General features: G+C 38.4%; 1 protein-coding gene across 1 annotated transcript in view; it reads left to right on the forward strand.

The window, feature by feature from the left end:
* The window catches only part of Sema3c (semaphorin 3C), a 169449-nt gene that overhangs the window by 117934 nt on the left and 34557 nt on the right, over positions 1-16958 (forward strand). Inside the window, exons 8-12 of the mRNA XM_040735157.1 lie at positions 407-549; positions 1746-1860; positions 2430-2499; positions 3192-3336; positions 14034-14256. Coding sequence (XP_040591091.1) covers positions 407-549; positions 1746-1860; positions 2430-2499; positions 3192-3336; positions 14034-14256 — 696 coding nt within the window. The remainder of the gene's footprint in view (positions 1-406; positions 550-1745; positions 1861-2429; positions 2500-3191; positions 3337-14033; positions 14257-16958) is intronic.

Below are 16958 nucleotides of genomic sequence, written 5' to 3' on the forward strand. Positions count from 1 at the left end.
CATTTTGTTACCTGTTTCAATCAATTAAACTTACATACACTAGAATGCAAACACCACAGTTAAAAGCCAACATAAAAATAAAACAAGCCTTAAATTACATGGAAAATAACTGGCAAAATAATATTCAATTTCTTTGAAATGCAATTGTGTACAAAGAATCTCTACATTAGTATATTTCTTAAATGTTCATCAGACAGAGATGAAGGATGAAGTTTGGTTTGTCACACTAGAGCTATAATTTGTTAATCTCCGTGAAGTATGTTGATATGCAATTACCGCTTTTTGAAATTTGGTCTATGAACTGTAAATTATTCACTGCTGAGAAAGGAATACATGTGTCGTCTATTTCAAAGAACGGTAGGTAGCTTTTTATCATGAGAACATAGTTTCCATATTTCTTTTGCAGAACCAATGTTTGTGGATGCACATGTGATCCCAGATGGCACTGATCCAAATGATGCTAAGGTGTATTTCTTCTTCAAAGAAAAACTGACTGACAACAATAGGAGCACAAAACAGATTCATTCCATGATTGCAAGAATATGTCCTGTAAGTGCACTGGAATTTCTAGTTAAAGAAATAATTCAAATTATGTAATATGTTTTGCAAAATTTCAGTGGTTTCATCATTTACTATTACCAATGAATAAAATACAGAGAGAAGATTTTTTAGCACAGCATGTATTTCACAGTTTATGCGAGACAATCACTCTGTATTTCAGTAAAAAAATATCCAAGGAAATATTTTGATTGTTGTTTTAAACACAGAACTAGTTTTGGCTAATTTAGCAATTCCATTTGCTGTGTTGCAGTCTAACAAATGGGAAATTGTGAATTGCCAAAGAGTACATAATAATTTTTGTAAATAAACTGCATCTGAATGTAAGTAAAACATTTTTATGGTGGCGTTGCTTTTAACAGTGGAAAATTAAGAAAATTTTTACTGTTCTAATTTTAAAGAACAAAATGTCAGTGTACTAGCATTACATATAAAAACACTGAATAAAATTCATGATGCACTCTTCTGTATGCCCTTTATAGACTTTTGTTGGTATATTTGTGATTATTTTCTATGCCAGAAATGTTCATTAAGCAACCAGTGTCTATTATCTTTAAATATTGCAATATTCTGTTGATTGGAATTCAGCTGTTTCTCAATAATTTGAGTTAATATGGCAAAGTTAGCAGAAAGAAATAGGCTGATGGACTCAAAAGAAGTCCAAAGTCACCAGTAAATTGTACGAAAGAGCAAAATTCCATGCCTTGTGTATTGGCTAGGACAACGTATGTAACAAACCATCCACTCAGAAATATTAAGTGAAGTTGCTGAGGAGTTGGAGACAAAATAGAACTGTCTGGAGCCTTCTGATGTGGGAGATACCTACTCTCCTGAACATAGTAAACTCTGAAAACTATAACTGTATGCAGTAATTTTCATTTTCATTTAAGAGAACAAATATTTTTTCTCAGCAAGTGGCAAATGGTTACCTATTCACCATATATAAATATTTATGTCATGTATTACAAAAATTGAGCCAAATACTTATATTACCAGATATTCCATTTCTAGTTGATACTGTACTACAAAAGATCAATCATAAAATACTTTAGATCCTTGCATGTTATATTGATGATAATCTCTTCTAATCTTTATATTATATAAGTTAAAAATCAAAGTTCTAGTTGAATTTGTAATACACAATTGTTTCTCCAATCACCTGAGTTGTATTTACAAAATTGTTTCAGAATGACACTGGCGGACAACGTAGTCTTGTCAACAAGTGGACCACATTCTTAAAGGCAAGACTTGTGTGCTCCGTGACAGATGAAGATGGCCCTGAGACACATTTTGATGAATTAGGTGCGTGGACGTGAGAATGAGGACTTTATGTGTTTGGGGGACTTTATGAGCATCATGTGCCTTAGCAAAGTCTCAAAGACACTCAGAATAGCATTTTTAAATCACAGATTGCAATTCCTTGAATTCAATAGGGAGTTGAATTATTTTTAAGTTAAAATTAATGTACCAACAGGAGAGGATTTTCAGGAGACACAGAAACATGCAACAATAAATATATGTGGCATTCCTACTATAAACACCATGGTCACATTTTGTCATATCTGCAGACTTAGTGTATTAAGGTTTTGGGGGTTCTATTCTATATTTTTCACCCTTTGGGACTTTCCACTTAGTGTTTATACACACACCATCATTTCCACAGAGATAGAGTCTTCCTGAATGCCTTCAGTGCCAGACTAGCATTTGATTTACATTACAACTACTTATCTCATTACACGAAACTGGTGTGATTGCCCATTAATCCCTTCCTGAGAACTAATTTTCATAGCTGAAATTATTGTCTTAGGGTAATTCGAATTAGCAATTAGAATTTTGGAAACTTTAAAAGGATGTGCTTTGCCTTTTTGTAGAGGACGTGTTTCTGCTCGAAACTGACAATCCGAGGACAACCCTAGTATACGGCATCTTCACCACCTCCAGGTAATTATTAAATAGTTGCAGCTCTTCTGATAAACAATCAATCCTCTCATGTTGTTCACTCTTGCAGATTACTGAACTACACAAATAGTTTACAAAGCATTTTAAACAATCACATGTCGTTCTCCAGAAGAAACAAAGGTATGAATTGTGGAAGCAAAGTGCTTGAAGTATTTTGTTTAAACGACAAAACTAATAATTTTAATAAGATCAGAACTGAAGGTTTTGGTGGTGATGAATATGTTTCTTTCCTGCATTTTGACAGTGGTAGTACAGGTATATACATATAAGTCAGAGAAGTGTATATATTTAATTATTTAAATTTGTATAATAAATATGCATTATTAAAATTTTAAAAATACTGAATTTGCATTGAAATCGCTTTCACTTCTTCAGTCATCTAAAGTGATGACTATGAGACGCTAGAAAAACTGGTCGCTTCTGTTCCTTTCTCTGTAATACGACAATATTTTTGATTTTCAAAATATGTTCTAGTTTTTCTTGGAGTGTTACAGGGCCTTTAATGCTGCATATTGTCTGGCTGTGGGTCTCTGTACTGGCTCCCATCTGTTGCAGGAGCCAATGGCTGAGTAAGGCACTGATCTGCTTCCCAAGCCAGAATGCTTGAATTCTCACTGGCACAAATGAAATATATTTTAAATAAAGTAAAACAGATTCCTTGTTTTCATTTTCAGCTCTGTTTTTAAAGGGTCTGCAGTGTGCGTGTATCATTTATCTGATATACAGACTGTATTCAATGGGCCTTTTGCCCACAAAGAAGGACCCAATCACCAGCTGATATCCTATCAAGGCAGAATTCCATATCCTCGCCCTGGAACTGTAAGTATCTATGGACTTTACTTTTATCTTACTTAAGCAAATATTACATTCCCATGTATTAAATTTGACAATGATCCTCTGGGTATGTTCATTATAATTTTTCAGCTTTATGTTTCTAGCTTTATCCTTGTCTGGTTTGAGATTTGCTAATAAGTCATGTATGTTATAGAAAGTGCAATTTTAAACATTAATTTTTATTTAAATTAAAAACAATCTTATTTTACATACCAATCCCACTTCCCTCTCCCTCCTGTCCTCATTCCCCCAACCATACCCCCTTTCCACCCCCATGTCCTCAGGGAGGGTGAGGCCTCACATGGGAGATCAACAAGCAGACACTCACAGCTAAGCACAGAGCTGAGCTCCTGGAATCCAGTTGTAGAGAGGGAGGAGTGATGAGCAAAGGGTCAAGATAAAGCAGGAGAAACCCACAGAAACAGCTGACCTGAGCATGTGGGAGCTCACAGACCCCAGACTGACAGCTGGGGAACCACATAGAACTAAACCAGGCCCCTTGAAAGTGGACTTCATTTGGGGCCTCTGGGAGTGGAACCAGTGTTTATCCCATTATTCCTATAGAAGAATGCTCTCTCAGGCTAGATACATTGGGGAGGGCCAAGGTCCTGCTACAAATGATATAAATTCAATTTTTGTAGCTGCTCTAATTACCAAGAAATTCTCACGGACATTCCAAAACAAATTTATTTAAATATGGTAGAGAATTTTGTCTCTAATTTTAAAGCTTTCTCTTTGTGAATTTCAGAGGAAAACTAAATAAGTTAACACTTGTGCCATCATGCCCCCCTCCCCAAACCTCTTCCTTTCTCAAAGTAGACCAAACTGGTCTTGAACTCACAAAGATCCACCTCCCTCTGACTCCCAAGATCTGGGACTAAAGATGTGTACCAACATGCCCATCCTGCTAGCTGTTCTTTTTTTAAAAATAATACTTCTTTACATTTTTACATTAAGAAAGTTCCTAACATATAATGATACTCACATGAATATTAACTTAGGGACAATTCATGTTAAATGGGTTTTTTTTCTTTGACTAGGAGTTGGCTTGAATAACCAGCAGTTAATTGAAAAAAATGATGAGGAAATTCTTTAAATCCTTGAACCAAATGAAAATGAAAGCATAACTTTCCAAAACTTTTGAGGGTAGGGCTAAATGACTACTAAAAGGAAAATTTATGACTGTGAATGTTTACATTAAAAAGTCAAAATGACCTGGAGAGATGGCTTGTCTGTTAAGATCAACTCTTGCTCTTGAAGAGAGCCCTGGTTCAAATACCAGCATACCATGTGTTGGTTCATAATCATCTATAACTCCAGGTCCAGTATATCAACGCCCTCTTCTGACCTTTGTGGGGACCAAGTATGCACAGACATACAAACATACAGGTAAAACACTCACATATAAAATAAAATTAATGAGTCTAATTTTTAAGCGAGCTGGAACGCTCAGCAGTTAGTAGCACTGGTTGCTCTTGCAGATGACCCAGGTTTGATTCTCAGCACCCATATGGAGGTTCATAGACATCCATGCCTCCATTTCCAGGGTTCCACTGCCCTTTTCTGACTTTTTCAGGGACTAGGTGCACACATGATGCACCTGCATACATGCAGGCCAAACACTGAGAGATCAAATAAAATGAATTAATGTAATAAAATATCAAAATACCTCAAATAACCCACCATGAGCTTAATAGTCTTGGAAAAGTAAGACAACAGCAAGTTCAGAAACAGTGGAAAGCAAGGTAAGGAAGGTCTGGGCCCATTGCTTTGTTTTGTTTTCCAAGACAGGGTTTCTCTGTGCAGTCCTGGCTGTCCTACAGCTCACTCTGTAGACCAGGTTGGTCTCAGACTTGGAGATACACCTGCCTCTGCCTCAGAAATGCCAGGATTAAGGGCATGGGCCACCACAACCCAGCATCATGGCAGATATTAATGAAATGTACATGCAAAGAACAATACATCCAATCAATCAAGGGTAATATAGCCAACAGATACATGCGATTGACTGATACCTAGCTGAGCTAACAAAGGGGAAAAGAAGACTCAAAATAATAAAATCATTCAGAGAGCACTCAGATGAAACACACATTCTTATTGGCGAATACTATTGTATTCCAGAAATCTTGGTAAACCTAGATTTCTAGTACATTTGACCTGCCAGAGTTAAATTAAGAAAACACAAACAGCTTAAACAAGCCGTAACACAAGGAGACTGAAGCAGCAATTAAAAAAATAATCTCCCTAAGAAGAAAAGAAGCAGATGTGTTCACTGATCCATTCTACCAAACTTTTATGGAAGAGCTGACAAGAGTACTGATCAAGCTATTCATAAAAATAAAATAAAAGAAGAAGGAACACTATCAAAATAATTCCACTAACACAATATTATCTTGAAAGTAAAGCCAGATAAAAACACAACAAAATGAAACAAAACTGTGTGCTGTGAACACAGATACAAATAATATTTTTCTTTTTCTTTATTCTTTTCTCATATAATACATCCTGACCTCAGTATCCCCTCCTTCTTCTCTGTCCAGTGCCCCTACCTTCTCTCTCGCCCAGTTTAATTATTTGTTTCCCTTCAGAAAAGAGAAGGTCTCCCAAGGTTATCAACTGAACTTGGCAAACAAGATGCAAGGAGACTAGGCAAAAACCCTCATATCAAGATTGGTGGACGCAACCCAGCAGGAGGAAAAGGGTCCCAAGAGCAGGCAGAAGAGTCAGAGGCACCCCCATTCTCATTGTTAGGAGTCTCACACAAAGACACAAGCCAGACATCCACACAGGTTTGCAGAGGACCTAGCCCCTCTGTGAGCCCCTATGAGCCCTGCTTAGTTGATTCTGTGGACCCTGTTCTTGATCCCTCTGACTCCTACAATTCTTCCTCCCTGTCTTCCTGGTGGATAAAAATATTCTTAATAATATTTTTATTCAAGAAATGAATCTCACAAAAGAGTTCTTATGTTGGTTCACCTAATTTTTATGTTATTAGAGGACATGTTTTATATTGCCCAGTCCTTTGTCTTCTAATCATTGTAAGATATTCTACTATCAAGTGTTATTTTTATTTAGAAACAATCTTATTTTACATATCAATCCCAGTTCCCTCTCCCTCCCATCCTCCGATGCCACTCACACCCCCCCATCCATCTCACCTTCCATCCACTCCCCAGGAGAATGAAATCTTCAATGTGGGATCATCAAAGTCTCTCATATCATTTGGGGGAGGGCCTAGGTCCTCCCCTGTGTATCTAGACTGAGAGAATATCCCCCATGGGAGATGGACTCCCAAATTCCATTTGTGCACTAGGGATAAATACTGGTTCTGCTGTCAGAGGTCACATAGACTTCCCAGGCCTCCTAACTGACACCCACATTCTGAAGGCTTGGTTTGGTCCAATGATGGTTCTCCAGTTTTTCGACTCGGGTCCATATGTTCCTACTTGGTCATATCATCTGTTTCTGTGGGTTTCTCCAGCATGGTCTTGACCCCTTTGTTCATTCCTCCCCACTCTCTACAACTAGATTCCAGGAGTTCAACTCAGTACTTAACTGTGGATGTCTGCTTCTGCTTCCATTAGCTACTGGGTGAAGGCTCTAGGATAGTATGTAAAGTAGCCATCAATCTCATTATAGGTGAAGGGCATTTAAGGTAGCTTCTCCACTATTGCTTAGATTCTTAGTTCAGGTCATCCTTGTAGATCTCTGGACATTTCCCTAGTGCCAGATTTCTCTTCAAACCTATAATGGTTCCCTCTATTAATGTATCTCTTTTCCTGCTCTCCTCTATTCTTCCCCCTCCTTTTCTTCTCTTCTCTTCCTCCTACCCCCATACCACGCTTCCAATTTGTTCAGGAGCTCTTGTCACTTTCCCCTTCTAAGGGGGACCATGCATGTCTCTCTTAGGGTTCTCTTTATTTCCCTAGCTTCTCTAGTGGTGTGAATTGTAGGCTAGTAATCATTTGCTCAATGTCTAATATCCATATATGAGTGAATTCATACCATACTTGTCTTTCTATCAATTTTTTAATGATCTATTAAGTACACAGGGACTCTCTATCTCCTGAAAATTTAAAAAAAGACTAGAGTTTGATTCTCTGGATAAGAAACTCAAAGACTGAACATTGATTTGTTTTTATATAGAAGAACTGACATTTAGTTGCTTTTGAAAATCATGAGATTCACTATCAGTCCCTAAAAACACTGTAGTTAAAATGTCACACTTAATCATATCTAACAACTAACTTGATCATAGAATTCACAAGTACCTTTAACATTGTGCCTACATTATGCTCACAGTTAAAAAAAACACGGGCGGAACACTGACTAATTGCTTTTACTACCAAGGAAAACAATCCACAGTTAAAGTCATCTCAGGGTACTTCAAGTCTGAGAGTAGATATGGAGCAAAGATGACCTAGGAGGAGAGAAGGGAGGGGAAAGGCTGAGAATAGTGCACTTTAAGTATAAGTCTCTCTTTACTTCATTCAAATCATTTCATGCATTTCCAGAAGCCTAACTACTAGCTGATTCAAAAGTAAGTTATGCTTTTTAAGATGATGAGAAGTTGACCTAATTAAGCCTATACTTTAACACAGATGCTGTCATTTGATGTACTTTCTCCATTGTGTTAGCAAACAGTGCAGGAGCAACTGGTTTGTAAACTCAGAAAATGTTCACCCCTCCCTCCTGGAGCTTATAATTGCGTTATTAATTTGAGGCCTCCGAGTCTCATGAAGAATGTTCCAAAGCCAACTTGCTGCTGCCTCCTGAGTATGGTAGTTGTACCTTTGCTCAACCAAAGACATCGCAGCGGTTACTTGCAATTAGCCGTGCTGTGGATAGTCATGCAGCTGAAACCAGCCTCGCTTCCCCGCTGGCTCTTCACTTACACTGCTCCTTGAAGGCCTCCTTGACACAACAGGGCTTTGAGTATCACTTAGAGAACCACTGTGTCGACAAACATAATTGTGTACACTGTAGGAAGAGACCAACACTTTTCCACAAATAAACCAGTGCTAAATTAGAAAATTCTGCTAACAGTCCCAGTTTTTAAAGCTCTTAAGAGTAAGCATTTTCCTCTGTCCTAAACAGTGTGGAATAAGCCCAGGATTAGTGACACACATCTGGAACAGACTCCAAGCAAAAAGGGAGTAGTCAGTACTTGAGACATTTTTCTATAATGTGGTTTCTTACATCTGGTATTGAGACCACAACAGCTCCTTTAAATCCAGAAATTGTCAGATGAGTGATCCTTGGGGAATCAACGGGGCAGGGTGGAGGAATGACCCCGAAACTCCTCCTAGAGAAGTATGCTTCCCCAAAGATCTGGTCACTCCACCCTGAGCCCAGAAAAACAGCATGAAGTCAGCTTTCTAAGGCAGTTGCCAGTGGCTGCCTCAGCCCGGCACTTCCTGCTTCTGTAGCCAGAAGATCTTTGGCCAAGTGAACTCCACAGTCCTTTTCCTCTAGGTCAAGAATGCTATGTCTGTCTCTGAAGTCTTCCCAATGAGGGATCAGCTGCGATTGTCATTCTTTATTTCTTCACACAGTAGTCTGGTTGCTGGGTCAACCTCATAAATATATAACTGTGTTTTTAAAATAAATGACACTGGCAGAAATCTTATACCCTCATCTTCAAGTTCCCTGTAGGTGCTTTCTTCAAAGCAGGGTGTGTGACCGTGCTAGGGAACAGCCCAACCGGCAAGCACACACAAGAGCGTGGAGGGCTGCCAAGTGTGTCATAATGTTTTCCCATAAGTATCTCAGTTTGTGGAAGAAACAAGACACCTTTGGTATGTTGCGAAGGGTATGCGAGACTGCAGAGACTCTGTGACTGAGCTAATGAGTTACCTTTCATGCTGCAGTGAGGGTGAGGCTTCTGTAGGCTTTTTGTATAGCCTGCACACCCTGCTGAAGCAGAGCCTAATAAAGCGATCAGTTTTAACTCCTATTTTGAAGTATATCAGAACCTCAACTTCCAGGATCCCAAGGAGGACAGTTCTTTAAAAAGCACAGTCTCTCTTTCTCTTCTGCACTGATCCTAGCAGGCATATGTACTCACTCTTCTAATTTGTTCTCTTTTTTCTTTTTGAGATTATGGCTTAATTACACTTCTCCCTTCCCTTTACTCCCTCCAAAGCCTCCCATATACCCCTCTCTACTTTACTTCAATTTCATGGCCTCTTATTTCACTAAGTGTTGCTCCATGCATATATTTATACATATGTTTGTATTCCTAAATATTACCTGTTCAATGATATGTGTGTGTAGGTAGGGAGAGGTCAATTTGCGGATTCTACCATGTATGTACTAGGAATGAGAGTCAACTCTTCAAGTTTTTGTAGTAAATGCCTTTACCTGCTGAGCCCTCGCCATTTTTAAAATATTGACTCTTTCATGTGCAAGATAATTGGTACTGAATCAGGCTCTGTCATTTATATTTTAAGTGTGTCTCCAGTTATGACTTTGCTGTCAAAAACAGATGTTCATCTACTCTGTTAGTGTGCTTGGATCTAGAAAGTCACAGTGATTTCTAGTTCTAATGCTCACTATAGGAGTCATCAAATGGCATTTGAATAAACTAAGAAAGGTATGCATATGTATTAGTTTGGAACTGTATTGATTTTGAAAATGTTAATCATGGGTCTGAGAAGGAGAACATAGGAAGACTAGTGGCAGCAGTGCTTATGAGCACTTGAGTGCAGCTCAGGAGTTAGGCAGGGCACAACTGTTCATCTTTCTTTTACATGGCAGTAGTTTTTTTCAGCTTTTCCTATGGCACTTAAAGCAAAGTGTCTCAGAAAGTGGTTTTTACTGCTGCTTCATAAGAGTAGGATAAAATAACTGAGGAAAAAGAAACACTTAAGGAGGAGTTTAACTAAAAGGATTTGGTGATTATCTGTCTAATGAAATTAACTACAGAACGTCAATGTTTTATGATGGTGCTTAGTGATTACGTCATTTTCTTCTTTTAGTATTTACATCATTTCACCCTTCTTTTACCCCTCCCAATTCTCCCAGCACTCTCAAATTCATGACCTTTTCTGTAATCATTTCTATAATTACTATTACACACACATATATGTACACAACTTTCTGAGCCCATTTGATGTTGCTCCTATGTACATGTCATCGGGGGTGGCCAAATTAGATTGGTTAACCTATCAGGGGTCTGGTCTTTGGGTAAAACTGACTCTTAGTCTCTCAGGAGCTCTTCATCTAGTACGGGGACTTTGGGAAATTTCTCACATTCACATTGGCATGTGAACTGGTATTCATTAGGCAGGTATGTACACAGTATTCTGCCTGCACCAGATCTCATTTATAGATGGTTGCAAGTCACGATGCCATTGCTGGGAATTGAACTCAAGCCCTCTGGAAGAGCAGCTAGTGATCTTAAACTCTGAGCCATCTCTCTACCCCTAGGCAGGTTGTGTGTGTGTGTGTGTGTGTGTGTGTGTGTGTGTGTGTGTGTGTGTGTGTGTGTGTGTGAGCATGTGTGCTAAGATCCCATAGATGCAGCCTTCCAGTCATATCTAGGGGACATCAAGTGTCCTCATTCTCTTACTCTTACAAAACTTTGCCCCTCTTTTATTGGGGATTCTCCAATCCTTAGGTGTAGGACCTACATTGTGGATTTGCTGACTGGGCTTGGGTACCCCGTGGTCATCTATTTGTCTTTTGACCAATTGTGACTCCCTATAAGAGTCTCCATCTGCTGCAGAAAGAAGCTTCATTGATGAAGTGTGAAACAACACTGCCTGCCCAATAATCAACTCTGAGGAGACAAAAGACTTCAGTGTGAAATTTGAACTGCTGAAATTTATAGAATAAGATATGGTTTATATTATCCCAAGGTTCTAGTAGATGTGCTTCCCTGTACCAGATGACAATAAAAGAGCTATTCCACACTAAATGTCCTTGCCAGGTTTAGAATGAGGAGACTCACCATTGCATATTGAGAGCAGAAGTCAACTTCTTATCTTGTCACCATTTTTACGACTCAGTTTGTCTTGACTGCTGATCCTATGACACAAATCAGCAGAATGATTCATAATCAGAATTACTTCCTTTCTAAATTTGAAAATTATGTCATTAAGGAATCATTTCCAAAGTAGGAGTACATTGTTCATCAATGACAAAAGTGTGAGAAGAGGAGTTATTGAAGGTAGAAAGGTAAAGATCTCTAGTTTGGGGCTGGCAAGATGGCTTAGCAGATAAAGGAACTTGCTAGTCAAGCCTTATGACCGTAATTCGATATCGATTCCTGGAAGATATGTAAAAGTGGAAACAGAGAACTGACTCCACAAAGATGTCCTTAATGCACACACACACACACACACACACACACACACACACACACACACACACACACGCACATATACTCTCATCAGCAACAATGATAATTGTAATAGTAATGTAAAAATAATAAAAATACAAATTTTAAGAAATACTGGTTTGTGTTACCTATTTAACTAGCATGATTTTGAGCAACTTTAACAAAGCTTTCATTAGATTTTCTTTAAGTAGAAGCTCTAAATAGGGCTCTGTATATAGCAATGTTCAGTGAAAAAAGAAGCCATGAGTTTGCAAGGAAGCAAGAAGAGGTACATGACAGAGTTCAGAGGCAGGAAAAGTGGAGGAGTGAACCATAATTATATCATGATATCAAAATATAAAAGAAATACTAATCACACATCAAAACTACAAAACTGACTAGAAATTATACAAATTTTCTAGTAATGTACATTAACTGTGTACTTCTTTAGGACCTAGCAATGAAAATTCAGACAAATACTTAAGGAGGTTGATCGACACAGCCAGCCATAATTAGTGGTGTCTTCGGAGAGTCTGGAGCTACTGAAATTGCCCTTGCATTGTTCTTTCCATATTTTCATTCAGTGGGCAGCACACTGCCTTTTTTCCACTTTGTGTGAAAAATGAGGGCTGGAAACACCCATAACCCATACTTTGAAGAAGTGTGGGGCACAACTGTCAGCTTTGAACAACCTCAAGTTAAATTCTTTGTCCCCATTTGGTCTTCATTTTGGGGAATTTATAAACAGGAACATTTAAATATAATGTTTTTTATAGTAAAAACATATTTCCAGGTCATGGGAATATGACAGGCTGTCTTTTATTACTTATTTCATCAGTCATTCAATTGTTCCTGTTGCATTTCTCCAAAAAGAGAATATGTGTGTTGTTGTTGGTGGTGGTGGTGGTGGTGTGTGTGTGTGTGTGTGTGTTTGTCTATATCTGTATGTCCTGTAAAATGTCTGTGGCTAAATTGGTCTTTGTTTAAAACTTACATTCATGATGATAATGGGTTTGCATTTGGATTCTGCTGAAACTTTCCTACAAATGTTTGCCTATCCATGTTGATCCAATGGCACTGATGTCATAGCTATATATATCAAGGATTCAACACAGAGAATGACACATCTTCTCAGTTTCCAGTATTGTTTCTCTTTCTTAACAAAATTGACAGTAAAGATTTGACAGATTTCACACAAAATTCCCATTTCTGTCTTCTGTTAAAATATGACAGTGTTCACCTTATGGTCCTGATGGGAGTAAAGAGGTGGTTATAATGGGTCACTGTCAGCTTTGAGTGATGCGTAACTTTTAGTGGGTCCCAGTCCTTATACCATACCACAGTTACCAAGATGCTAAGAATGGCCATTTCCCTTTGTGTTTTATACAGAACTTCCTGAAAGACTGTAAAATAAAAGCGAAGGAGAGGAATTTTCCCTGAAGAAAAATATGAAAGTCATTTTTGCTTCTGAAAGTAATGTTATGAAGTATGTGGTAGATTTAGGCACATACTCTTTGTACATACTTATTGACAACTTGGCTCACAGAACTTAACTCTCAGATGCTATTTGTGAGTGTGTTTGAGCTCAAACTTCAGCAGTCCCATTTTACCTGAACTTTGGTCCTGGGTACCAGAGTAATCTTCCTCCTCTGAAGTTCTGTTAGACCCCCTTTCACTGTGGAAGCTTTCTAGTTGTTACTTTCCAATGCCATAGCTGCTTCCTATCTGTCCTGAAAACTAATCATTCCTCTTCTGGACAGAAGGGAATCTCCCATTTCATCTGGTCCTTATACCAGAAGTCCAGGCCAGATCATCTAATTAAGAACATAACTACTCTCTCAACTATATTCACCAGACACCGACTAGTGCCAGATTTGTTGTATGACAAGATAATAAGCAAGGTAGGCAGAACCAATCACCAGTAACACAGCTTATGATCTAGTCAACAAGCATGCAATAAACATGGAAGCAATCAGTGTATAAAGCACCATTCACAAGCAACTGTGAAGGCAAACACTGCCAAGGAGACAGAGCAGAGGTGGAGACAGGGCTGGTCTCATGTGTGTGACCACACTGGAAAAAGTACCTTTTGAAGTGAACACGGAATGAGAAAACAAGGGAAGCCAGAGCCTGGAGCAGACAAAGTCAGATAGGTAGCTGCACAGGGCAAGACCTACAGACTAATTAAATCTAATCAAGAGCATCACATATATTAACATTTTGCAGGTAGTGGTCTCTCTGTCTGTAAGGTCAGACTATTCGTTTTCTTCTCAGTAGATCTCCAATGACAATAAGTGTTTTGAAAATGACTATAATTAAGACAAAGGGACCATTTCACTAATTTCTTTTCTTTTTTCAGTGTCCAGGAGGGGCATTTACACCCAATATGAGAACCACCAAGGACTTCCCAGATGATGTTGTCACTTTTATCCGGAACCATCCTCTCATGTACAATTCCATCTACCCTGTCCACAGAAGACCTCTAATCGTTCGCATCGGCACCGACTACAAGTACACAAAGATAGCTGTGGACCGCGTGAATGCTGCTGACGGACGTTACCATGTCCTGTTCCTCGGGACAGGTGAGTGATGGAGCTCATGTTGTACTATAAAGGAATGGTCAGCAATTTAGGTAGAAAGGAAAGATCAAAATATGACCAACGTTTCATTTTGTTTAGCCTTCAGTGGGAGGTTTTATCTCTCCCGCCTCATTCCCCACAACTGTAAATGGAGTTAATAGAATAAATTACTTATGTGATTGTGAGAAACAACTGAAGTTCATGTTGAAAGCATCCCAAATAGTTCCTCATCCATATTAAAGTGGAAAATAAAAATAATCAGATAAACTAGGGCTGGAAGTTTTAACTACGAGCAGTGTTCTTCTGAAGTGAAGCAGAATCAGTGACTTATTAATCAATACTTGGACTCATTTCCACAGTGATAATGATAGATAAGATATTCTCTGTAACATTGGAAAGTAGACTTAAGTAAGGATAGCTATTTGGAAAATATTGTAGTTGCTATGTTAGTAGAGCCAAATATTCTTAAATTTTCTAATTCTTTTGCTAGAAATTCAATGAAAATAGTGTTATTTACAAAGACTTGCTTTATTGGGGTCGATGAGTTTCAAGTGTTTTGTAGCATTGACTCTCACAGTGTGGTCCTCAGACCAGCAAGATCAATATCGCCTAGACCTTGTTAGAAATACATTTGTAGGCCCTCCTCCAAGAATGCCAGATACAAAACACAGCCATCTGTGCTTTTGCAAGTCCTTCTGGTGCTTCTAATGCACACTAAGTTTGCAAATCACTAGAAGGGAGAAAGGAGCCTTCTCCTGCTGAGTAGACAGGATTACAAATTCCATTCCTGCTTGACTCCATTTATACAGTGTCTGCAAAGTTCCTCCAAGCAGCAGAATTCCACACACTTACTGCCTTGTAGGCACTGATACAGATCTCATCAGTTGTTCTTCTAGAATGCAAAAACAGCTCCACGAGGTATGCAATGTGTCTTCTAATTAAGGAAGCAGATATAAAACAGACTTGTGAAAGACATTGTGAAATGGGGCGGGTGTGGGATATGTCCTCTGAATTGAAGGACTTGCACTCATATTTCAGTCAGCTTCCAAATGTGGTTCCTTTTTCTTGGCTAACTAAAACTTTCAGCCTGCTCTTCTCATGGAGTTCTTATTTTATCCCTTCTTAGAGCTAAGACCCTGGATCTGGAACTTTCATTCACCCATGATTTTTGTTTGAAACCCTGCTCTTGCATCTTATGGTGTTTCAGAATCTCTCTTTGTTGGTTCAACCATGTGGCATGGCACGTAGTTCTTGTCCTCATTCTCCTTGTATATTGCTGTAGCTGCAGGTTTTTTCCATGTCCTCCTATTCCCTTACACCTTATTTTATTCACTTTAATTATGTATCATGTGATAGCAAATTTTAAAAGTGTGTCATTAATCCTTGGAAACTCACTAGTTGAATTGGAATTTTAATCACTCCGTTTATATTCTTCCAAGACTCTCTAACTAATACTTACTGCACTTCCCCCATAGTGGATCCACTGTGGCGCATTCTTCCCATGCTTTGATCTCTTTGTAGTCTTTAATTTCTCTATAGGCATATCACAGGGTTTTGTTAGCCCAATAAATATTTGTCAGGCTGAACTTAAAAGCAAACATGTGTATGATACTGTTACACAGGCAATACAATCGATTCGTGCATGCCCCCAGAAGACAATCTTCATTTGCATATATATTTGTCTTCATAAATGATTCCTAAATTACTAAAAAGAGTTGTACTTCTACCAACAGAATATTCAGGGTGGAGTTTGCATTGAAAAAAACTCCCCTGTATTTCTTGAAAGAAAGTCACAGTTTAGAGTCCCAATTTTCTCAATTTCTCATGTCAGCTAAATCGTTCGTTTGTGTTTGCTTCTTTTGATGCCTGTTTGGAAGGTGGATGCTGCTGTCACCATACGGTTCTTTTCTTTTGCAAATCTACATAATACATGTAGATTTCATGGGTGGAATTGTCAAGTCTTTTGAAAATGTTCAGCAATGTTTATTTAAATAGAAGACAGCAAAAAGCATATTTCTGCAAAGATGCTTCAGCTCTTCTTCCCGCATAAGTTCTGGCTCCTTGAAATGGATTTTTTTATGTGTATTTAAACACGTGTGTCATTTCAAAAGCTGTCTTCAGGCATAAGCTTTGAATTGTAGTGGAGGCTTTAGTAATGACTACTTGCAAAGCCTCATGAGTGTTTGGAGAATTCTGTCCAAGTAGTAGAGTGCATGTTGTGGCAAGGCCTCTGCCCACAGCATCTTTCTGGAAAGATGGTCACTGTCTTAACGGATCCTTGTCCACATTGTCCCAACATTTATAAAACTGGAATGATGAGGACACTCATATGAAATGAAATGTCTTTGAAAAAGAATACTTCAAGTATCCTTATCAAAAAACCATTTAAGCTCTTCCTGAAATGACTTTTGAAGGATCATGCATCATTATCCTATGCATAACTAGTTCTGTGTGTAAGTGGGAGAATATCAATTTTTTTAGATGTTGCCAAATTTCTAAGTACAGGAGAGAATTTCCATTGCCATGGATGAATAATGATGCACCAATTTTGGTGACAATAAAAAAAGAAATTATCACGTTTTACCTTCTTCTCTGTTATCTTGAGACCTTCGGGGCAATTCAATGAAAGCACCAGTTGTCAAGAAAGTTTCCATGGAGAAAACTGATGTGCCAGGTCATTGGAATTCAAATAGGATATTATGTGA

Source organism: Mesocricetus auratus, unplaced genomic scaffold (assembly GCF_017639785.1).
Source record: "Mesocricetus auratus isolate SY011 unplaced genomic scaffold, BCM_Maur_2.0 Super-Scaffold_100043, whole genome shotgun sequence".
Classification (NCBI taxonomy): Eukaryota; Metazoa; Chordata; class Mammalia; order Rodentia; family Cricetidae; genus Mesocricetus; species Mesocricetus auratus.